This window comes from Coturnix japonica, chromosome 4 (assembly GCF_001577835.2).
Source record: "Coturnix japonica isolate 7356 chromosome 4, Coturnix japonica 2.1, whole genome shotgun sequence".
Taxonomy (NCBI): domain Eukaryota; kingdom Metazoa; phylum Chordata; class Aves; order Galliformes; family Phasianidae; genus Coturnix; species Coturnix japonica.
Window position 1 is genome coordinate 22,217,480 of NC_029519.1, and position 23,097 is coordinate 22,240,576.

General features: G+C 37.4%; 2 protein-coding genes across 12 annotated transcripts in view; one reads left to right on the forward strand and one right to left on the reverse strand.

Moving 5' to 3' along the window:
* CLCN3 (chloride voltage-gated channel 3) overlaps positions 1-444 on the reverse strand; it is a 56,337-nt gene extending 55,893 nt beyond the window's left edge. The window contains exon 1 of one of the 2 annotated variants that reach the window (XM_015860860.2): positions 370-444. The gene's annotated coding sequence lies outside the window, so the exon portion shown is untranslated. Of the gene's footprint in view, positions 1-236; positions 347-369 lie in introns of those variants that run through there. The other variant, XM_015860859.2, reaches the window with a different exon arrangement.
* The window catches only part of NEK1 (NIMA related kinase 1), a 34,457-nt gene continuing 11,442 nt past the window's right edge, over positions 83-23,097 (forward strand). The window contains exons 1-21 of one of the 10 annotated variants that reach the window (XM_015860846.1): positions 83-192; positions 1,583-1,638; positions 2,082-2,230; positions 2,305-2,401; positions 3,350-3,447; positions 4,632-4,715; positions 5,155-5,222; positions 5,340-5,426; positions 6,433-6,487; positions 7,640-7,840; positions 10,401-10,461; positions 11,566-11,723; positions 13,571-13,630; positions 13,864-13,923; positions 14,074-14,121; positions 14,218-14,292; positions 17,068-17,240; positions 17,323-17,454; positions 19,948-20,050; positions 22,236-22,319; positions 22,861-22,944. In XM_015860846.1, the coding sequence (XP_015716332.1) occupies positions 2,114-2,230; positions 2,305-2,401; positions 3,350-3,447; positions 4,632-4,715; positions 5,155-5,222; positions 5,340-5,426; positions 6,433-6,487; positions 7,640-7,840; positions 10,401-10,461; positions 11,566-11,723; positions 13,571-13,630; positions 13,864-13,923; positions 14,074-14,121; positions 14,218-14,292; positions 17,068-17,240; positions 17,323-17,454; positions 19,948-20,050; positions 22,236-22,319; positions 22,861-22,944 (1,845 nt within the window). In that variant the 5' untranslated portion in view covers positions 83-192; positions 1,583-1,638; positions 2,082-2,113. Of the gene's footprint in view, positions 193-524; positions 636-741; positions 1,193-1,582; positions 1,639-2,081; positions 2,231-2,304; positions 2,402-3,349; positions 3,448-4,631; positions 4,716-5,154; positions 5,223-5,339; positions 5,427-6,432; positions 6,488-7,639; positions 7,841-10,400; positions 10,462-11,565; positions 11,724-13,570; positions 13,631-13,863; positions 13,924-14,073; positions 14,122-14,217; positions 14,293-17,067; positions 17,241-17,322; positions 17,455-19,947; positions 20,051-22,235; positions 22,320-22,860; positions 22,945-23,097 lie in introns of those variants that run through there. The other 9 variants (XM_015860847.1, XM_015860849.2, XM_032444538.1 and 6 more) reach the window with 9 other exon arrangements.

A 23,097-nucleotide genomic window follows, 5' to 3' on the forward strand; every position in this document is an offset into this window, starting at 1 on the left:
CTCCCGCCCGCCCCGCCTCACTTCGGGTTCGGCAGCACGGACGCCAATACGGCCCCGCCGCCAGCAGGGGGCGAGACTTCCGGGAGCCGCCGAGGGAGCGGTGGGTGATGGGGGCGTCCCCCGGTAGGGCTGGAGCGGAGCAGCGGGAGGGGAACGCGCTGTCAGCGATAAGGGCTGAAAGTGGCACGGCAGGTACAGGAGCGCTCGGAGCTGCTCGTGAGGAGGCACATCCTCACCTCATCCTGAGGCGAGATGGGCACAACAGCGGCGCGAACTCAGGTTCCTTAAAGCTCCGTGCGCTGGGGCACGAAGGTCACGCAACCAGCTGGGAAGGAGCGCGGCACCTGGTGTGAGCCCGAGGGCGCTCACCTGCCCCCAGCTCCGTCCCCGCGCCGCTCCCTCCTGTTCTCAAACGCAGCCGCCGTCCCGCTCAGCGCGGCGCCTGCGCGGCCGCCCGCCGCTCGTTACCACGGTGACGCGGCTCACGCCGGAAGGGCGCGGGGACGGACCCGCTGCCCGGCTCGGCCCAATGGCGGCTGAGCCTCGGAGCCGAGCCGCACATCGCACCCGAAGGGGCGGGCAGGAGGCGGGCGGCGGGAGGTGGGTTGGTTGCGCGGCTGTGTCAGCGCTGGGAGGTGAGCGGTGTGAGCGGTGCGGCTGGTGCGGATGGGGCACGGTGCGTGCGGCTCGAGCCGGAATCCTGCGGGCGGGCGAAGGTTCCCGGGGCCGCAGGGAGCTCTCCGACCGCCCCTGTCGCCTCGGCTCTGTGGGGGCGGCCCGCTCGGCCTGCGTGAGGGGCTCGGCCCGGTTGGGCTTGTGTGACTTGGCCGGGGAACGGCCTGAGGCTTTGGCCGCTGGCTGGAGAAGCGTGTTGGCTGCGCGGTGCTGCTTTCTGCTCGTCTCTGCGGCTCGGGCTGCGCGGCTCTTTGCCGGCGAGTTGTGCCGGGCGTGGTTTGCGGCCCGCTGCGGCAGCCGCCTCCTGCGTGTTCGTGGTGCCACCAGGACTTGTTGCCCAGCGCTTGACCAGCCAACGCCCTGTTAGTACGGACGGCTGATGCCGGACCATGTCGCCTCTCGCAGCATCGCTACCCGTCCCCGAGCTGCAGTCTCCCGTTTGCAGCCTGTGGTGGTCTATAGAGCACAGCGTGCTGTAGAAACGCCGGCTCTGCTTCTTGCTGCTGGATCTGCAGTAGTACGATGTAGCTTGCTTTGTAAACATGGCAGGACAGGAGGAGAATTTAATGACGCCACTTGAAATTAAAATGGTGGCCAACCTAGTATGCATGACCATTGCCCATAAGATGATATTGACATTAATAGTGAGGTTTTATTTTCTTAGATGTCTAGTTTCACGCTGAAATATCTTTCCTGTGCTTAAAGAGAACAACAAACATCTCCATGCCACAAGGCCTGTCATTTTACTTGTTTTCTTTCCCAGTAACTATATGCTTAGTTCTTAGTGAGTTTTTCCTCACTTCCCACTTTACAGTAAAGACTACTCAACGTCTCTTGCTTTGTATTTATGATTGGTTGGTTTAATTTGGTTTTCTTTTAACGTACTAATAAAGCTTTTGTCTTTTAGTGTGTTTCCATGGTGTATGGGGTGCTTCATCTTCCTAAGACCTCAGCACTCTGTGTGTGAGTATCTTCCAAAATACTGTGGTTAGTGCTTCTTAAGAATGGACATGTATTTATTTCTGCCCCTACTACAGTTCTCCCAAGTAGAGGTGAATGGAGGATTGATAACTAGATGCTGTAGAGCTGTACAATCTCCTCTTGCTAGCTGAATGAGAAGTTACAGCACTGACTACTTGCTTCATTTCAAAGACACTCTTTTTTAATACTGTCGAGACGAAATATTGAAGCATTTCTAGCATTGCAACACTTTTTCTATGCCAGTTGAGTATGCTCTATGAAAATAGAGTTGAGATTAAGGTAGGGCAACATAAAGCAAAGTTACAAAGCTTATAGTGTAGCTGAAGAGACAGATTGATGAAGGTACAAATAAAATAATTGTAATGACCTGGTATGCTGGACTAACTAATTACAGTAACTAAGTCTCTTTTGTGTTTTTTGCCTAGTGCTTGAGTAAGGATGCCTTAAGAAGAAAACTATGGATAAATATATTAAAGTGCAAAAAATTGGAGAAGGATCCTTTGGGAAAGCATTTCTTGTTAAAGATAAAGAAAATAGCCAGCAGTATGTTATTAAAGAAATTAATATTTCTAAGGTGAGTGTTATTATTAATTACCAATTACTGTTTTTATATTCCTGTTTTCAAAAATGATTGTTTTCCTTTTGAAGATGTCAAATAAAGAGAGAGAAGAATCAAGGAGAGAAGTTGCTGTACTGGCCAACATGAAACATCCGAATATTGTCCTGTACAGGGAGTCATTTGAAGGTAAGATTAATAAGGTGGAATAAGTTGATAGTGACTGTGTATTGCATGTGGTTTAAAAGTCAATGCTTTATCTCTGTAACTGTTTTCCCATCCTTTTATCTCAGATACAAACCTCTGTAAGTTTAAAATTCCCACTTCAGTGTTTTCAAGTCTAAATTTCAAAGGCATTCTGTGGGAGACTTATGTGACTCTACTTGAAGTTTAAAAGTTGTAACTAATTTTCTTTTGAGCAGCATGTCATGCTTATATTCTTCTCAAAATCATGTCTAATCTGTGAGTAGTGCAGATCTTGAGTTTTAGTGACATATTTGAGTTAATATTCATGAAATGTTAAGATTTTCATTGATATGCTTGTAACTTGCAATGTGTTTCTGCCTAGTAATTTGTTCAGTGGCAGCTGGGAAAGATTGCCTTGGGGAACAAAACCATGGCTTTTCATCAAATATTTAGTATGTGTTAAACTCTCATAGTAACAACTGGCATAGGATTTTTGAACAGTTCCCCAGATTCCATGCAAAACATGAGACTGACATAATTGCCAGCTAAAAGTTTTATTACCAGTCATCAATCTCTGAAATCACGTTTAAGTCTGCGATGGGAGCTGGTGATTGTCGCTTAATATAATTAATACCTTATCCAGGTAAAATCTGCATGAAAGAATTAGGAAGATAGAGGCAATTAACTGAGTTAAAATTGCAGTTCTCTAGTTTTAGCATAGAGTTTCTTTGGGATGTTTGGATAAACAAACAGGTTTGAGAATTTTCTTACTATATTCATAAGGTGACATCTTTAACTTCATAGTAAATCATAATGGATCATAAATACAAAAATGTGTATTTGTTATTTTCTGCAACCCTTATAATAAAAAAAGACAAACCTTTGCAGTGAAAATTGCGTTAAAGATGGCTAATTTCTTTCTTTTTTTTTTTTGTTACATTTATTTTGCAGAAAATGGTTGTCTCTACATAGTGATGGATTACTGTGAAGGAGGAGATCTGTTTAAAAAAATAAATGCCCAGAAAGGAGTCTTATTCTCTGAGGATCAGGTAATCAGCAAATTGCTGCCGTAGTATTTTGGTGCATGATCTCTTTTTTGCATTAGTTCTGAGTTATTTTGGCTCAATTAATGGGTATTGTTTCATGGTCTATCCAGGTTTCCAAACAGGTAGTTGTTGCCATTGGCCATGGCGTTGTCTTTTTTGTAGCTTTTAAACCTACAAGAAATTATGGCGTTGGACTTTTGTTCTTTAATATTGATCTCAATTTGTTGTAATTTGTCATTACTTTACTTTATAAATTAATAATATAATTTTACATTGTAAAACAGCATAATCTAGCAGTACAAAAGTTACATAATTCCAAAGTGTTTTTTCAGTACAACAAACTAATATTGTATTGGAAGTACACCAGCAGATTTCCGTCCTTCCTCGTACTTGCTAAGTAGTCATAGAGTAATAGAGAAGATAAAAATGTACAGATTGTTTTCAACTGGGTGAAAATAGATCATGTGGGATTCAGGTTTTTGGTCATGTTTTGTGCTTCCTTGCTTACAGATGATTTCTGTGTTTTTTTTCTTGTTCTGTATTTTATTTGCTAGTTTGGACTCAGTTACAAGAAGAATTTCAAATAGGAAAGTAGAAAAAAATGCCTTAGCTTATAAAGTAATTCCATTTACGTATTTGTAAGTTGGGTATGTGAAAGCAGTGTTCACGTGAAAAAATTTCTGCTGCTTGATCCGTTGTGTATTATGATTACAAATTCTCAAAAACTGTGAATGTTACTGCTTTATTTATGCTCTTCTAATTGTATGTTGTTTGCTGCTATTCTCATTGAAATCCAACTTGTGCTATTTTTCTTCTTAAGGTAAAATGCATGAAACATACTTGCACTTATTAGAGTAAAAGTATAATCTTTAAGATTCAAGGTCCTTGTTTGGAGCATTTTTTCCAATCTAATTTGTATTCATTTTGTTTGCTATGCTATATGTAATGATTTCATTTATATAATTTGAGGCTTAACATCTAACTTGGCTAACATACCTTTTTCATTTAAAAATGTATTATGGTGTCAGTACTGCTAAGGTATGATACAGGATGATATAAATGAAAACAGGTTTGTGGGAAGAGGGTAAAAATCCTATAGGACTGATTTGATAATGTCTTCAGTAATATGACTGAAGAAACTTGTAGATACATCAAGTTGCTGATGTTATGTTTTCTTTCATACGTAGATTTTGGATTGGTTTGTACAAATCTGTTTAGCAGTGAAACACATACATGATAGAAAAATCTTACACCGCGACATAAAGTCACAGGTATGTAGGTAATAGTTCTTGAAAACTGAATTTTCTTCCCAGTTGATTACATCTATATCTTGGTCGTGGAAGTTGGCAAGTGGTTGAAAATAATCTTTTAAGATAAATGCTTTTAGCACTGGAGATGGGTTTTTTCATCAGAATAGTTCAAGTGGTTTAAATGATATTTTACAAACAGATGAAGACAGCTGTTTCAGTGTTACTGGAGTAGACTTGTTCTATCTCCACAAGTAATTGTATTTTAGAATGTTCAGCAGTGTTTTCTGTAATTATGGTAAAGCAGGACAAGAATAAGTGTGGTGTTTCACAGCTGTTCATGCCAGTCACTTCAGAGTAATTGAACGATAGAAATCATTATTTTTAAAACATGCTGAGAACAAAAAGTGTGCAATTGTATGAATGTTTTGATTAACAGACTTCTTAAAATTTCTATACCAAGAATATATTTTTAACCAAAGATGGAACAATACAGCTGGGAGATTTTGGAATTGCAAGAGTTCTGAACAGGTAATTCCTTTTTAATACTGATTTTTTTTTTTTGAGATAATCTAAATTGCTTTGATTTACGAAAACACAATTTGTGTGCTTCATGTGAGTTAATGTTGATTCTTACTTTTTTCGTAGTACTGTGGAGTTGGCTCGCACTTGCATAGGAACACCATACTATTTATCACCTGAAATATGCCAGAACAGGCCTTACAACAATAAAAGGTATTAATAACCGTTTTTTTGTGAGGAGAAGAAAGTGTGAGTCCTTTAGAAATACAAGGCTGTTCTATTCATATGGTGATGATAGTTCATCTCTCACCTAGTAAGTCAGAACCTCACCATGCAGGCAGGACTTTTATAGATGTAGACGTGACTTAGTGCTTTGAATTGTAAATCTAGCTGTCACCTTAATTATGGCTCTGCTCTTGCCTGTGTACGCATTACTACCTTAATTTATGACCGTGAAACTACATTAAGAAAGAAATATGAATGCAGTAATTGGATTACTTTTAAGTGCATGTATGGGTAGGCATCCTTCAGATAGTTTGCTTTTACGTTTATCATCTTGGTGATTAGGTCCTATATGGTAATGGTATCCCTAATGTAATTTAAGTGTTTGGTATCTGGTTAGTCTTACTCTGCATTAAGATACTGAAATAGATTCATTTTTGTGAGTGCATTACTGTTTGCTAAAAAAGATTAAAATGATAATATTGCCTTGTCTCTTAGTTTCTTTTACATGGAAATTTTGTCCAAGTGTATTCAAAGTAAATTCTGCAGTCCTTTAGTGAGCGTGGGTAATGTAAATCGGTGTCAAACAACCTGTTCGGTTGAATTTAAGAATTGTATCTGCCACATTGAATAGTGGGTTGCTTTTTCTAAATTTCAAAGATCTCAAGTAAATGTCTACATCTAGATAAAATAAGCCTTTATCCAGAGTTTGTCTGGTTACTCTGATCTCAGTGATGCAAATGAAGAAGTATAAAATCTGAAGCCAATACACCCCAACTGTATTTTCAGGTTGGCCTTGGTTTTGGTTGTTAATTTTGGTTGGTTGGTTGATGAGGTTTGTGCTTGGAGGAGTAGAGGATGTACATTTGAGGGAGACTGTAGTTTACTCAAAACATCACATTTTATTTTCCTTTTCAAAGGTAAAGTATTTGTTAAAGAAGTTATTTGGCAGTGTTAAACCCACAACAAACTCTAAGTTGTGTTGTTCTTGTTTTAGTGATATCTGGGCCCTTGGCTGTGTTCTCTATGAGATGTGCACGCTTAAACATGCAGTGAGTAGAAACTTGTTGCTTCTTTGAAAGAATTCCTACTGCTCTGCAGATGTATTTCTGTTGATTCAGGGCTTTCATAGTGACTATTTAAAATTACCTTCAGCATTTTAATTTTCTTTTCCAATACTGACAAACATTTACTATGTTTTGATTCATGCCAATCTTTATTGGTTTGGTTTTTTTGCTTTCAGTGAGGTTGAGTTAGCTGAAAAGTTGCTGGGTGTGTTAACAAACTGTGCTTTTCTTTCTGAAGGCTTGACGTTTTCATTGTAACTGAGAAGGCCTAAATTTAGGCTGCCAGCTTTTGTGTAGGTGGATTTGTACGTTTCTGTTTGGAACACTCTTAGTTTTTAGGAAAAAAAACTGGCGTGATGGAGTTGTGTTTTGTTTTTTAATATGATTCTTTATCACTTTTCAGTTGGGACAGGAAGAATAAAAACATTTTTGTCAATTTGCTTTATTTAAGAAATAACTATTTTTTCTAAAATAAATAAGATTATAACATATCAATTTGAGGGGGGAAAAAAAGCTTAGGGCATAAAGATGAAAGCTATCGCAATTTCTTATTACATAGTCCTTTCAGAGAGAACAGTGTTAACAAAGTTGGTTCTCTGAGGGTTGATAGCAATTTGTTTTCTGTAAGCTGTGTGATACATGCTGTTTTCTTTTAACTGCTCAAAGGAATTGAAGTGGTGTCTTCTGCCTCCTGAGCTCAAGCTAGTCTAAACATTCCTTTGGATTTCACACTGAGTGACTGTGAATGCTTTACATTCTTTCATTTGAAATGTGCTGCTCTGAAAAGAGCAGAAAGTGGAAAGTATTCAGGAGATCAGATAAGATCAAGCAGATATTGTTATATAATTATAATTAACTGCATATCACTATTCATCTAGATCTGAGGGAAATAAATATTTGCTTGCAAAATATATATAAATATGGTATGAAGTAACTGTAGTGTAGTATGTTTATAAACTATTGATGAAAACTGCTGATGACCTTGGAAATTGATTTTGTTATGCCCAGGCACAAGAAAGTGTGAGCTTTTTTTGTGTTTGACCATGTTCTCTTTTATTTCCCCTCACCTTTTATTCAGCTTTACGTGTAGGCAAGCAGTAATGTGTAGTAACTGTCTGGTTTTCTTACATGATACAGTTTGAAGCTGGTAACATGAAGAACTTGGTACTGAAGATTATCTCTGGATCCTTTCCTCCTATTTCTATGCATTATTCCTGTGACCTACGTAATCTGCTGTTACAGTTATTTAAAAGGAATCCTAGGGATAGACCATCAGTAAACTCCATATTGGAGAAAAACTTCATAGCCAAACGGGTTGAAAAATTTCTCACGCCACAGGTATGGGGCTGGTTTTAATTTCATTTGGTTAAAAGGTCTTAGGACTGTTTTTTATTCCAGTGTCAATATACAGTATGAGAAAGTGGACTAATGGTATTTCCTAAAGCTTTTGTGCAAACCTTTTCGTTTGAGAGAAGAGAGTTGTTACTATAAACTACAAAAAATAAAAACAAATACAATCTCAACTTACTGAAGTATTTGGTAGTTTCACAAACAAATTTAAATTGACCTTATCTTAAAGAGTATTATTTTGTATGTCTTTGTATACAGGGAGGAATTTTGAGTCAGATGTTCATTTGCTTACATATATAGTTCTTTCATGAAGTGGTGTTGTCTTCAGCATCAAATCTTTATTGTGATTGCTTCAATCCATTTGTTGATGCAATTTGGAATTGCCTGCAAGCTTGTTTTGTGAAATATTGCTAAGTAAATGTGATGTTTGAATTTCTTGCATACATAACATTGAAGAAATTATTCAATATTCTGTTTAGGATCTATTGATATAATTTGACAACTATTCAACCTATTTTAATGTAAATTTAATCAAAAGAGATCAAGAATAATGAGCACTGATGTATGAGGTAAGTAAATACAGGATGAGAAAGGACATGGAGAGAATTAATGCAAAAGAAGACCTCATTAAATATAAAGAATTCTGATGGACTCAAATTCTAACATAAAGAAATTTTGGGGGAAGGCCATATATAATTGGAATTTCTTTCGTATGGAAAATAGGCTTTCAACTAATGGTATTTAACACTAAAGTTCCAGCAAAAGACCAGATTCAGAAATCTTCATAGCAGACTTGTAAAAATAGTAGAAAATCTGTCTTTTAAAAAACTGAAGGCTTGATCAGATTTTACGTCTAGCAGCTAGAATGAAACTTCTGTTTGTGATGATTCAGACATGGTATAGCTGGTAATAGACTGCTACCTGATGTCAGTATTTTCTTGGACTAAGTACAAATATTTGCACACAATTCTGTAAACTGATTCACTGACATATTCAAATTAAAAATCTTAAAAGACAGAGAAGGAAATGACCAGGAAACATCTCTTATTGAATGTGTTGGTAACTGGTGCATACGTGTACTGTTGTCTTCTGCTATCCCTGGTCTGAGCTAAAGAGATCCTCATTGGTTCTGTCATCTGCAAAACATGACAGCTGTTGCTGAAATGCTGCTCTTAACTGCTTGAAAATCAGTCTCCCATGTTTATATAAATTCTTAATAAATTTTCACGGTCACAAGTCTGCTATGTGTGACAGAACAGGTACACCATCATAGACAGCTTTTGGTATTGTTTATTCTAAACCTTCCTCCTTGACCTTGGTTGTATTCTATGCTTTTTATATTGGGATTATCATTTCTGCCCTTTTGTATTTCTTTGCAAAATCCCATGTAGAGTTCTAGACATCTGTTACGCTGCATGACATCTTTTTACAGGCTGAAGAACTAACTTACTTATTCTTTGTACTGAAGATTTTGTATGCTGTTAATTCTTACTGCTCTTCTTAGAAACTTTTCCATCTCTACATTATTTTTGGTTCAGGGATTTGGAACTACAAGTGTTCAAGATGAGGTGTGAGGATAATATATTAATGTTTATTATCTTCTGCTAACTTGATGTGTGTGACTAAACCCCATGTATGTTATTCCTAGATAGCCTATGTATATGTGTATCTCATATAATCTTCCCATCTCAGAAAGCACAGAAAAGCTAAAATATGAAGAAATCTCTAAAGGACTGTGCTTTGACACAGTCTATCTGAGAGACTGAAATGAGATGTGAGAACTATACAGTAGTTTAGAGCAGACTGTTCATAAAACACATGGTGAAGAACACTTAAACTTTATTCTAGTTTCTTAGTTAAGTCATAGTTCAGGTAACGTGCAACCTGAAAACCAGACTAAGTAGTTAATTAAAATAATTTTATTAATGTTTTTATTTTGAATTAATGATTCATTTTGCTTGGAGAAGAGTAGGCTCTGGAGAGACCTGATAGCAGCCTTTTGATATTTAAGAGGACACTATAAGAAGGAAGAGGACAGACTCTTTATCGGGATATGTTGGGATAAATCAAGGGTAAACGTTGTTAAACTAAAAGAGGGGAGATTTAGACTGGATACAAGGAAGAGATTTTTTTACAACACAAGTGGTGAGGCACTGGCACAGGTTGCCCAGAGCGGTGGTAGAAGCCCCATCCCTGGAGACCTTCAAGGTCAGGCTGGAGCAGATTCTGAGCACCTGATGTAGCTGTAGGTATCCCTGTTTATTGCAGGGAGGATTGGACCAGGTGGTGTTTAAGGGTCTCTTCCATCTCAAATGATTCAATTAAACTGTCAGAAGTGTTTGAAAGCAATGAATCCAGCTTCATTCCAATGCTAGTGGTGCAACACTGAATACGTGCTTTAGTGTTGAACTTAGTGTTCACTTAGGGTTTTAGTAAATATTACTAGTTAGAAATTTAACTGAAAGAGGTATACAGACTTTGCTGAAAATGAGTTCTTCCTAGCTTTGAACATAAATATTTTTGGCTAACACTTGAACTCTTTTTATAGCTTATTGCAGAGGAATTCAGTCACAAAACATTTCACAAGTTTGGACCGCATGCTGCACCAGGTAAGTGAATGTTGAAATGCTTTAGCTTAAGAATCTGGCAAGATAATTCCTGACTTTGTTCTTGTGTTGGTTTGTTCTTATAATTGATTCTAGAATTTTTAGAGAGGGAAATGAGACGGGGGCAGTTTGGTATGCTTGGTTTTTGGTTTTTGTTTTTTTTTCAGTGGGGACCTGGATGTTTATTGAGAGTATCCATGGTAATGCAGTCCTTGGCTTAGTGACATTTTAGGTTTATTTTTTTCCTCTTGCACTATGTTGCACTTCTAAAATGATGATAGTGGAAACTGCAAATAATAGAAACAAATCATATATTGTTATTGTACTTTTTTTTTGCCTTATTACTGACACCTGGGTAACGAGAAATCCCATTCCTTATAACAAGTGAGAGGCTTTGGGGTTTTGTTGCAGACTCCAAGATTACGCTCTGACTTCAGCCCACAGCTAGAGAATTTTTGCCATTGGTGGCATATTAGATTGGTGTTACTTTCTCATGATGGTCTTATCATCGTTTTCCTGCAACAGTTAGTTTACACTTTTTTTTTAATTAGATTTCTTTTATTATTTTTCTTTCTTGAAATTAATTGATAGTATATTGCACATATTTCATTGCTGTTCCACTAGTTCTGTAGTTACGAGAGCCTAACACAATCAAATTCACCAGTTGGCTTATTTTCAGGAACTTCCCAAGAGAAAGAGGCCACTGAAACTGCAGTTGTTTTAAAACTCATCTTGTGCTGACCTGAGTTTTGCAGGTTGCAGTCCAGTGCCTCTTGATTGTGTTGGGAAAACTGTTCCCTGTGTTCACAGCAACTGGGTAAAAAAAAATGTAGCAGCCTGAGTAAGCTTCAATTCTCCAGTGTAAAATGAAGTGGTGAAAGTGAAAAGCTCAGGGATTGTTTTCTGCTGTTTGTTATTAAACATGATAATTAGAAGAGCTGTTTTGGATTGCTGGATGTATTATATTCATACAACCAGCTCATGTGAATGAAATGTTAGCAGTTCATCTGTTCTCCTCTGACTCTGCTGTTCCAGTACATAGGGAAAGGGATATACACTGTACTGACTGGCCTGGATATAGCTGTAAAACAGTCTCTTCTTATTAAGCTAAAAGACCAGCTCAAGGACAAATCTCGGCTTCAGTTGCACCAGCTCAGAAAATTACCAAACCTGCTGCAAAATATGGAGTGCCTTTAGCGATGAAGAAGTGTTATGACGCATCCAAAAAGCTTCATGAGAAAAAGTCATTGATTAAACTTAGGCAGGTAACTAAGTTACTTGAATTGAACTGTTTCACTAATGCTGTATTTACATGGTATGAAAACATTATACGTTCCTTTTCAGAAAGTCATTTATATGAGCAAAACATCTAGAGAGCAAATAGTATTGTAAGTGCTTGTCTTGCTCTGTTACTGGTTATTGTTTGAATATGATTTTTGGAGGCTGCTACTGTAGACTTGCTTTCTGATTCCACTGGTGAGTTAGGCATGCTTTACATATATGGTAAGCTTCTCGGATGTTGACCACCCTTAGAAATAGTGGAAATCAGTCAGATAGACCAACATATTTGAAACAGAATAAGAGTCTTTGCATATATCTTCAGTGTTCAAAACCATTCTCCAATTTTCAGACCTAAATGGACTTGTTAGTAACTTTCTAAAGCATTGTCAACCAGAAAAATGGTGTAACCAGAAAAAGAGTTTACCAGGCTTAATTCCATGAGCTAATGAGAAATGGGTCTTCATACAGTTCTACTGACCTTTTTTTTCCCCCCAGTCATCATTCTCCACATTCCCTGATATGTAAAGCTGTTTATGTGTTTTCTTTAATTACTGAATGGCTGGGAGATATTTCATGATACAACTAGTTCTGCACCTTCCAAGCAGCTAGTAACCAAGAAGCTCCCACATCAGCATGTTCTACTCTCAGCATGCGAAATAATTCGAATTGTCTGCTGAACAAGTGATTTGCCTGTTTGTTTCATTCTCTTGGCATTTTGGGAAACATAGCGCTGAGATTACTATCTGTGAAATTTGGTGTCATAATTGATAGATGGACAGAAAATGAGACCTGAGATAGTGTTCCTCCAGTAAACTCTGAATCTTTTGAACTTGTACCAGTGATCCCCACAGGCTTCATTTGTTTATCATGTCCAGCTGTAAAAAGAGAGCAAGAGTAAGCAAACACAAAAACTTGTGTGTCCTTATGAGATCATGATGCTTTTTCGCATTTAAGGCTTGATTATACAATCATATGCTGTTCTGCCGCTGTTTATAATTGATTTCACCAACCAGCGCTGAAGCAAATTGTACAGAGACTGAAAGCCCTTGTTATGGCAGGGTGAAGGCTGAGGAAAAAATCTTGCACTGCACTGCTGCAACTTTAAGATAATCCTTTGTGTGGAATGTACGTACTAGCAAGGGGTAAGATATAAGTTATAATGGCTGCAGCATAATTACAAGTTTTATCCTCCTTGCTGTTGTTCCAGGCTAGTTATGCAGGTCACGTGTGGTTTTCTAATGGAACATTCAACTTCATTGCTTATTTAGTGTTGTGATATGAATGCACTGTAGTTAAATTGCGTAGAAGCCTTTTAGAGACTTAAGTCAGTTTTTTAGAGATTTTTGAAAAGTACTAATCTGATAGAAATTTTGATTGTCAAAAAAAATAAAAAAATCTGATGAAATCTTATTGAGTTAGGGGGGAAAAAAAGGCTTATTATGTATAACTCCTTTTTAACCAAATGTTCAGTAGTGGCCTTATTCCCATCTTCCGTGGGTAACAAGACAAAGCCTAAGGATAACGTAATAAATTTGTTGTCCAAATAAGAGGCAATCTTAATATCTAAAGACCATCAAAGACCATTAAAAGATTATAATGTGCAGTGATGCTGCCACAGAAGAAAAACTGAGATGAAATAGATCTTAAATTACTATCTTCAGCCTTCGAGATGGAGCTCTTAGCATTAGGTGAACAAGTATGGTGGCATTTACAGCCTCCCAACTGATGAACCCAATTTTGCACATACCAAGATGTGGGTTTAAGATTTTCCTATTTTTTTCTCTTGTTCTAGCATTGTGCTATCTAATTTTAAGTTTCACCTTTTATCTAGGCCTTTCCAGCTCCAAAGAAGAAAACAATTCCAGGAGAAGAAAGGAGGAAAATGTTTGAGGTATCATGAAACTTCATGCTAATTCTTAATCTAAGCAAAAGCTAAGTCCAAAGCAAGAATGGCAGAATAAAACTTTTGAACCTTTCCTCCTTATCTTTTTTTCCAGTCATTATCTAGCAATGATTTTTATCTTCATGGATGTAACCAGCAAGTGGAAAACTAACCAGTCTTGACAGATGCTTCGCAGAACAATGGCTGAGCAATAAATACCAAATTATATGCTTATTTTTCAGGAACCTTCAAAAAAGAAAAGGTTAGAATTGCCTGAAAAAGAAAAACGCCAGAGAGATCAGGTAGACAAGATGCTTGGAACGCCCTTTTTCATTTTTTTGTTTTTTGAACACCCATAGTAATTCTAGTGACATGTGCTGTGTTGCCTAGGAGATGGCAGTAATTCAGTTTCCCAGTTACTAAATATGTTACTTAATCCTTATGCGTTGCAGATCAGTTTACTGAAGGCAGAGGAAATAAGAAGATTGGAAAAAGAAAGGGTAAAATATGTTTAAAATGTGCTAACAGCGAATCTTAATTTTTTACTTAAAGCGATTCCTTGATTTATGTTTTCCTTTGTTGTTTTTTTCCTTCAGATGGAACGAATAAACAGAGCCAGGGAACAAGGATGGAAGAATGTGCTTGGTTCAGGTGGAAGTGGTGATGTTAAGGTTGGCAGCAGTTGCAGAAATGTGACGTGGTGTGCTCCTCCCACCTTTGCTTATCTGGCATGATCTTTTCAGAAAGAACTGCTTTTGGATTCAACTCTTGAAGTTGCTTTCTATTAATCTAGTGATGATTTAAGAGAGACAGCATAGCAGACTTAATTTCCTGTCTTTTTGGAGTTCACGTGCAGTTTCCATTTTTAATACCTAATAATTTCTGAATCTCCTCTCTTTCTGCTGTAATGGTTTTCATGCATCACTTTCTTTTTTTACACTTTTGCTTTTGCTTCTTTTCCTAAATAGATGCATGAATAGCTTCTTCCATATTCAAGTTTGTTCTTGAATTTTTTTGTTGAAATATCTTTCCAGGTTCACATATTATAATGAATATTTTCTCCAGTATTGAAAACATGTTTTAAGCTTTTGTTTCTAGTTAACAACATAATTGGCAGTTCCAGTATCTGTGTTATGTTGTCTATGATGGGTGAGAAAATTTGAGAAAGCATATCTTTTTCTTAAAGCTGTAAACCTCTTTGATGTTCAGCTTTATAGAATTGGGTTACATCATTTCATGTTGTTTTTGTGACAGTTTCTTTATCTGTGCATCTCTTGCTTCCATGGAAACATATCTGTTCTGGGAAGTAGTATGATGAAGGTGTTTGAAGATAAAAATCTTGGTCTCTGCTTTCATGGGACAAGAGACAGTGAAGAAATTCAGTACTGCAGTGATATAAATCTTTCTGACAAAAGGAAGTGGGTTTAAATGCAGCTATTTGTTATGGTGCTAGCAAATCCTGCAAAAAATATTTGGCCTAAATGTGTTTAGCACAGTTTTTATAAACAAACTCTGTCTGAACAGTCAAAATGAGAAGAGAGAGGTTTTGTATGAAAAAATAGTAAAGAAATGGAAGTACATGACCAGGCTTCAGTAGCTGCTTGTCCTAACTATGCTTTAACATAGACATCCCATTTCGCTTAAATATAAAAGCAAACATAAAAGTATCATTTTGAACTCTACTAGACTCTGGTTTAATGAGAAACTGGAAATAGTTTTTTGGTTTCCACACTGTTTCTGTCAAAATGATGATAACAGTCATCCCTGCAAACCTCCATTACAACATGGCTTATAAGCCATGTTGGAGCTTTATATATACCTATATATATATATACCTATATATATGTTGGAGCTTTGTATATACCTGAAAATGGCCATTGCTTAGATTTGATTGGAGAGTTTTGTTGCAATGGCTTTAGACATTGAAAATATAAAGCATTTTATTGTAGCTGAAGTGGCATCACTTCCAGTGTTCTCAGTCATGTGGGGAAATTGAGGTTTAGTGGCTGCATACATTTTCACAAAGTGCTACTGTAAAATATCAGAGCAAACAGGCTTTAAAATTGTTTGAAATGTTTTCTTTAGCTTGGTTAGTTATATGCAGATCTTACACAGGCCACTAAGTTACCATCACTCAAGGTTTTCATTTACTTTTAGAGTAGATTTGATTTAATTGTCTTCTTTCTTTCTCCTGCATATAAACAGTGCAGCCAGTGTCTCCCTGATTATGCTGTTAGTTTAGACTATCAGTGTTCAAGCATTCTGGGGCCGCAAGCCACACAGTCCCTGATGAAGGCATAACAAGGTCATTCTCTGCGTTATTTTCTCCTCCCATCTTTTTTGGAGTGATTGCTGGCACCTGTTTCTGAAGGAAAGTAGGGAAAGAGATGTCAAGGACTTGGCTTTGGATTCTAGCAGGGTCTGTAACTGTTCTGCAGATGGTTGATGAGCACCTGCTTCTTAGTGTTTGCCTGGAGATTGGTCATAATATTTCCTCATATGTTTTCAGAAGGACCACCCATAGAAATTATAGGTGAAACCCTGAACAACATCAAAGGCAAAGCTTTGTGTTCTGTTTGTAGAATTGGCTGTCTTTTGTAACAAATTATTTTTACATAGAGGAATAGCATACCAGCATACTTGCTTGAATGCCTGGAGTAGTCTGTTGGTATTTTATGATATGGGCTACAGGGAACTACTGATGTGCTTTGAGTAACTGAAACTTGGAGTGTGAGCAAAATTCCACTGTCAAATACAGGATGATGCAGATCTGCTAGGTGGACCATCCTAAAACTGTCACATCTGTGCTGTGAAATAATTTGGAACATTTATCCTATTGCACATGCCATGGCTTCACTACCTTGGGCTGTGTAGTTGACCACTTACCCTGGTGTATGAGCTTTACTAGGGGAGCATCTCAATTCTGGTGATGCAACAAAGTTATAGATTACTGAAAACGAGGAGTCTCAGATAAATCTGCTATTACTATCATCCAGCAACCTTAGATGAATGCTTAACCATTTCTGGTGTTAGTAAAAAATGGATGTTTGGATAGCGATCGTTCATTAATACTTCAGCTAGTACTCTGTCACTTCTAACTTCTTGTGCTGAAACTGATTTTCTTCCTGTTTTGAACACCTGCTATTTCCAGTTATACTTCAACAGGTTCTCCACTGACAGCTTGCAAAATATGTAGTAGATGTCTCATGTATAATTGTTTAGAGAGAGAGAATACTGTGTTATTTTGGAGTACTAGCTGAAAAGTAAGTTTTTAATTTATCAGTCTTGTGGTATATTAAAATAGGTGAATGCCAAAATTAGATTGGGACCAGTTCAGAATTGTTGCAAAGCACGTTAATGCTTTTATTCTACTTGAGAGATGAAAATTGAAACGGCTTGTTAAAAGCAGTATTTGAGATTTTCAGCTTACCTCTTCTGATTTTCAGGCACCATATTATAGCGGTGGAGGAGGTGCTGGTCATTTTCCTGCCTCTTTCAGAGGACAGTATGAGCACTATCATGCTATTTTTGACCAGATGCAAAAGGAAACCTTCAAAGTAACTAAAGAGAGGCAAGCCAAATGGAGGGCAGAAGTACAAGGCCAAGAAGCTGTTGAGAGGTATGACTACCTTCCATGTGAAGTTGTATATGGTCTGCTTCAGATGAAAGTAATGAAAGTTGCTGTACGTATTTATCTACAGAGGAATTCCACCTGGAATACGTCCAGGAGTTCCTAAGGGGCCTGCAGGTCATCACCATTTACCTGATGCTGATGCAATTAGGAAAAAAGTGAAAAGGTTGAAGGAGGTGTCTAAACAAGCCAGTGCAAACAGGTTGGACTAAAATAATCCATAAATCTGTCCCTACATGTTAGAATTTTGTTCTATCTTGTTCCATTTAGTAGTTGGACGTGTCTGAGAATCATCTTTATCCATTGGTAGTGTGCTGTCTGTTTGTGTGTTGATCCCTCACAGACCACAGTACTTTCAGAACCAATGGAAACCTTGGCTTTCCCAGTAGGGGAAAAAATAATGGATTACCAGCAACCTAAGCTAGATTTAAGCTAAGAGGACTGGCTTAATGCAGTTATAGTCTATGTAGAACTGCCTTCTCTGCTTTTTTCTAGTTCTGATTTCTGTGTTACATGCCAAGACGCTTCCTTGTCCTGTCATCTCATCCTGACTGCCTTTTCTCCATCTAAGCATTTTTATTTATTATTTTTTTTTAAGAATAGAAGAGTATCTAGAAAGCTCTCAGCACTTTTAGCTTCTGTGTATTGATCAGTGTATTTTTTCTGGATGACTGAAATGTGTCATTTCAGTCTCCTCTGATTATTCTCAGTCTTTTGCACACAGTGCTACAATCTCCAAATCTTGCCTGGTTAGGAAATCATAGCATAGGTTATAGTATTGCTTGCCTCACACATCTGATGGTATTAAATGGTACTTTGCTTGACTTAGCCAAGATTGTTTTAAATCTGTTCAGATTTGAGATGAACCATTGTGAATTAAGAAGAGCACGGAGATCCTGAGGAGAAATTGATTCGGTATTTCTTGAATCCATGAACTCAGAAGCACTCAATGAGCTTACTATGCAAGAGTTTCGAAACAGATAATTTTTCTTTTTCTAATCATAATCTGGACTACTATATAGCTATATAGCTATTACTGCTGTCCTGCTTGTCACATTACAGCGTTACACAGACATCATGGAAGTTTTGTGTTTTAAACTGTATATTTTAAAAGTTGAAAAATCTTCAAATTACAGTATCTCTGATTATGCTGCCCCAACTAAAGTGAAGTGTTCTCAACTTCAGTAGTCTTTAAAAATTGGGCAGTAGGGCTGACCAGGAGAAATTTTTTTGAAGCATTTTAATAAGGTTACTTATTAAAGGTTACTCAGCCTTAGATTAGGAAAATCATTATTGAAAAAAATTGTTTAAATTGAAGAGTGTTGGGTTTGGGCTGTTTTGGTTTTTTTGTTGTTGTTGATTTTTTTGCTCAGGGGGCACTTATTCAAAACTGTGGGCTAAACTTTGTGATATTGATTGGCTTTGTCTGTCAGTTGAGTTCATGTGTAATGAACAGCTACAGTTAAAATCATGTAGTGAGTCAAATAGATTTATAAAGAAGTTATCAAGTGGTTCTTTCTTTACCAGTAACACAGTGGACGGCTTTGCATTTCCAGAACAACTACAGCACTTGTTCTATCAAAGTAGTTTTCTTTCTCTTCTTGAATTATGCATATGGAAATATCATTTTATTTCCTCATTTGTAGCTGGGTAGCACAGTGGAGAAAATAAGATTCAGAGGTGTTTTATGAGTGTGCTAAGTTATTTATGAATTGCTGACAGTAGCTCCCGTATGGCAAAATGTTCTTTCTTTAACTGTTTCGCCTTATGGGTTATTGCTGTCTGCTTTTCCTGCTATCTTCCTGCCTTTTGTTGGACTGCTAGTACAACTCTACAGTCAGACGAGACTGGGGGAGCCTTGGGAAGGGAACTGTCTCATCATTCTATGGTTTGTTAGCATTTCTAACACTGTCCATGAACTTTTTTTGTTTTTTGTGGTTTTTTTTTTAAACTTCTTTTCCTTAGAGAGCTCCCTCATCAGTCTGTTTTTAACCAGTTTTTTTAGAAAGTTTCCTCTAGCACGTGATCATATGTGTGCGCTAGTAGACTTGCCACATACTCAGTTACATGTGAATGCATCCTTCTTGTCTGTCCAAACAGAAAATATCTGTTGTGGTTAATTTTGTGGCAGGAAAACTCCTTCAGAATCACTTGAAAAATAACAAAAATCTCCATGAATCCACCAAAATGCTATTGGAATGCCACCATTGAGACAGTTATCTGTGTGGTAGAAGCTCTTGCTCCAAGCCTAGATCAGACTTGCTAGGCTGTTGGATATCTTACTGAATGGCTTATGGAGACTTCTTGCCCGTCTCCGAAGGAAAATCTCGAAGGAATGTGTTTGTCTTCTTATTTTTTTTTCAAAATGTGATTACTAATGGGACAAGCTGAGAAATTGTCAGAAATAACCACTAAAATTATGGTTCAACATTCTTTTTTTTATGAACAGAGTGTGCAAGAGAGCAACACTGTTTGGGAGGAGAGTTTAATTGTACTTTTTATGTTGTTGAGTGTGTTTGTCTCTGTATTGTTAAAGTCTGACTTCAGCATTTTGGCTGATAAAAGGCATTTTTCTGAAGATATGTTACTTATGAAGGTAAATCTCTTATTTGTTTCTCAGTTAGGATAAATGCACTGGTAATATGAATACTGTATTTCAGAAGCTTAGAGCTTGATATGTGTTGCAATTATTCAGGCAGAAAGGATGGTTACCTGCAGAAAGAGCAAAGCAAGTTGAAGAATTCTGGCAACGGAAGAGGGAAGCCATGCAAAACAAAGCTCGTGCTGAGGGACACATGGTATGAAAAATGCAGTCTTTGTGTATTATTGTTTCGGAATGCTTTATGAATCTTTAAATTAGTGGTATAGCCATGAAATACTGGCTAAATAGCTTTCTTGTGCGTGTCTAACTTGATATTGTGAACTTTAGAACAGTGTTTTGCATTTTCTGTTGGTCACAGCTGTAAAGTTTTGGTTGAACTTACATATAAACTAAACTAGTAGAGTTTTCCTAAAGACTTGCTTTTTATTAAGATACTTTAGCTTTGATGCAGAAATATCCTTAGGTTAGTATATTTGTTTTAAAAGCATGAGTCTTCTGTTTTAAAAATGTATCTCTGTTTTAAAGTCTCTGAGACCAGCAAACCACTTTCATAGAAATAATGTTTGTTTAGTCTGCCTCTTCGTAGATGAGTCAGTAGTAGTACCTACTTCTATTTTGTTTTTAACTTTCTTAGCATTAATATAGTTGTATACGATACACAGTGCTATTTCTCTAGTGTATTCAGCTGAGCCCAAATGCTTTACACTCAATGGACAGCTGCAATAAAATGGGGAGGCTCCAACTCTGAGCCATGGCTCCATATAAATGTATCAGTTACCACTAAAGGCAGAAGCTCTCAGCATCTTTCTCCTATTTGTGCGAGGAGAAGGGAGCAACTTATTTAGCTGGCAGTAATTTCCATATAAAGAGTTGCTCACTAGAGAAGAAAAAGCTCCAGGTGGACCTCATAGTGGCTTTTGAGTACCTAAAGGAAGACTACATGAAAGATGGGGAGGGACTTTTTACAACGGCATGTACTAATAAGACAAGGGGTAGACTAGAAACTAGATGAGTGTAAATTTAGATTAGACATCAGGAAGAAATATTTTACTTAGAGTACTGTGGCACTGGGCCAGGTTGACCAGCAAAGCTGTGGGACTCCCTGGAGGAGCGCAGGACCGGGCTGGGTGGGGCTTCAGGCAACCTGGTCTAGTTCAAGAAGTCCTTACCCACAGCAAGGGGTTGCAACAGGATGGTCTTTAAGGTTCCTTCCAGTCTGAGCCATTCTACAATTCTGTGATGTAGAGGTGGACCTATCTTCAAGACTATAACAATCTTAGAGGAAAAATTCATAGAAATCAAATAAGATGGACCTTCTTGTATGAGTCCTAAGTCAAGTAATTTATCCAACCTTAGTTTAGTATGGTTACATTTGATTTTTCTGTTTCAGCTCCGTAGTTGAGTGGTATTTTCAATGTTATAGTCTTTAAGACAACTGCTGACTCAATTTTGTGCTAGTTTGTAGCTGTGGGGCATTAAAAGACATAGTCTTGGCCTTTGAAAATTCTAGTACGTTCACTTCAGTAGACGAGTATAAATGATTAATGCTTTGCAATAAGAAGACCAGTTCTCAATAGTCTTGCTTCCAAATGTGTGTAGCTCAATAACTTAACTGGATGTACAGGCATTTTCTTACACTTAATCTTGGGAAAACGAAATACCTAGTGTTTTAAAAGGCAGAACGTTGACATAACAATCTTACATGTGTTTATGGTTATTATGTGTTGAAGATATTTTTTAGTGAGTTCAGAGACAGAATATTGTGAACAAAAGTTTTGAATTTTAAACCAAGTAGGAACCTTGGGTTAAATAATTCTTGTACTGTCTTGAGTTGAACTTCTCTTATTGTTCCCATAAAGGTTGAACCCTTTCAGTTACATTTGGGATTCTGGATTAAATACATCACACTAACCAACATTATACACTTCAGATGCACATGCATTAGAATTTTTGAATTTGCTTCTTTTAGTGTGTTAAAAATACTTATTATGAAGGGTAAATGATTATTGTACATATGAAGATTTCACTTTCAATTTAGGCTTTGCTTGGTGGTGGCACAAGTGCCAACTGTGTTATGCTGTTTATATATATTTTGGATGTACCAAAACCGCTACCCTTGAACGTTTTCTAACACAGCAGGGAAAGACAAGCTGCAGGGAAAGGACCTGTAATGTTTAAAACTAGCATCTTTGTGGCTGCCCAGGGTTGTCAGCTATTACTGTCAGATATTTCTTGTAAATGAAAGGAGGTTAGCATTTAACTTTAGAGCAGCTGCAGATCATTGATGGATTTGGTTTCTTCTAAGTGAACAATTACTGGATAAATCAGATAATTTTACTGCCCAAGCCATTTTAAATATGATACCATTAAATGGCAAACAGGGTACACTGCAAAACGTGGCAGATATCTATGGAGGCAGGCCCATGTCTGCAAGAGGAAGGAAATCCAGAAACAAGGAAGAAGAGGTATGCTTGCCGCATGTTTGCCACTTCCATCACAAAAATAGCTCTATTTTGAGCTTCGCTGTGCTTTTTTTCCCTGCATGGTTCATCACTGTAACACAATGAAAGGACTTCATAAATTCCTAGGAAATAATTTATTCCTGGAATGTGGGTGTGTAATTTTTTTTTATCATTATTATTTTAAATAATCATAAAAACTGTTGTCTACAACAGTTACAGAAAAATGTCTGCCTAGAAAAGTTTCTTGAACTTACATACATATTTGTGTGATGTTACTGTGTTGTAACATATGTGTAACCATTCCTGAGCCTCGGTTATATCAAGTACAATAGTAGCTTAATGCTGAGGAACCTGAGCTTCAGTTTTATTTTCATTGGATGAGAGTTCTTCTGGAAATTACTAAATGTTATTGTGGCAATAGTAATAGTGCTGTTTTTCCCCTCATTTAATTTGAGTTTTTGTGGAATTGTAACTAGTATTGTAAGCTAAACATGTTACAAATGGTTTCAGAACAATTAAAAATTGCTTACTTTCTTTGCCTTAGGAATATTTGGCAAGATTAAGACAGATACGACTACAGAACTTCAATGAACGTCAACAGATTAAAGCAAAACTTCGTGGAGAGAAGGTCAGTTTGAAAAATAAATAACAAGTTGGCTAGGGAATAAAATCTATCTTTGCATCTGATTTTTACTCTACTCTGCCAGTCTGTTCTGTGAATTGGAATATGCAGAAGTTATGGAATACGAGTTATTTGAAAACAGACTTCAGAAGTACACTT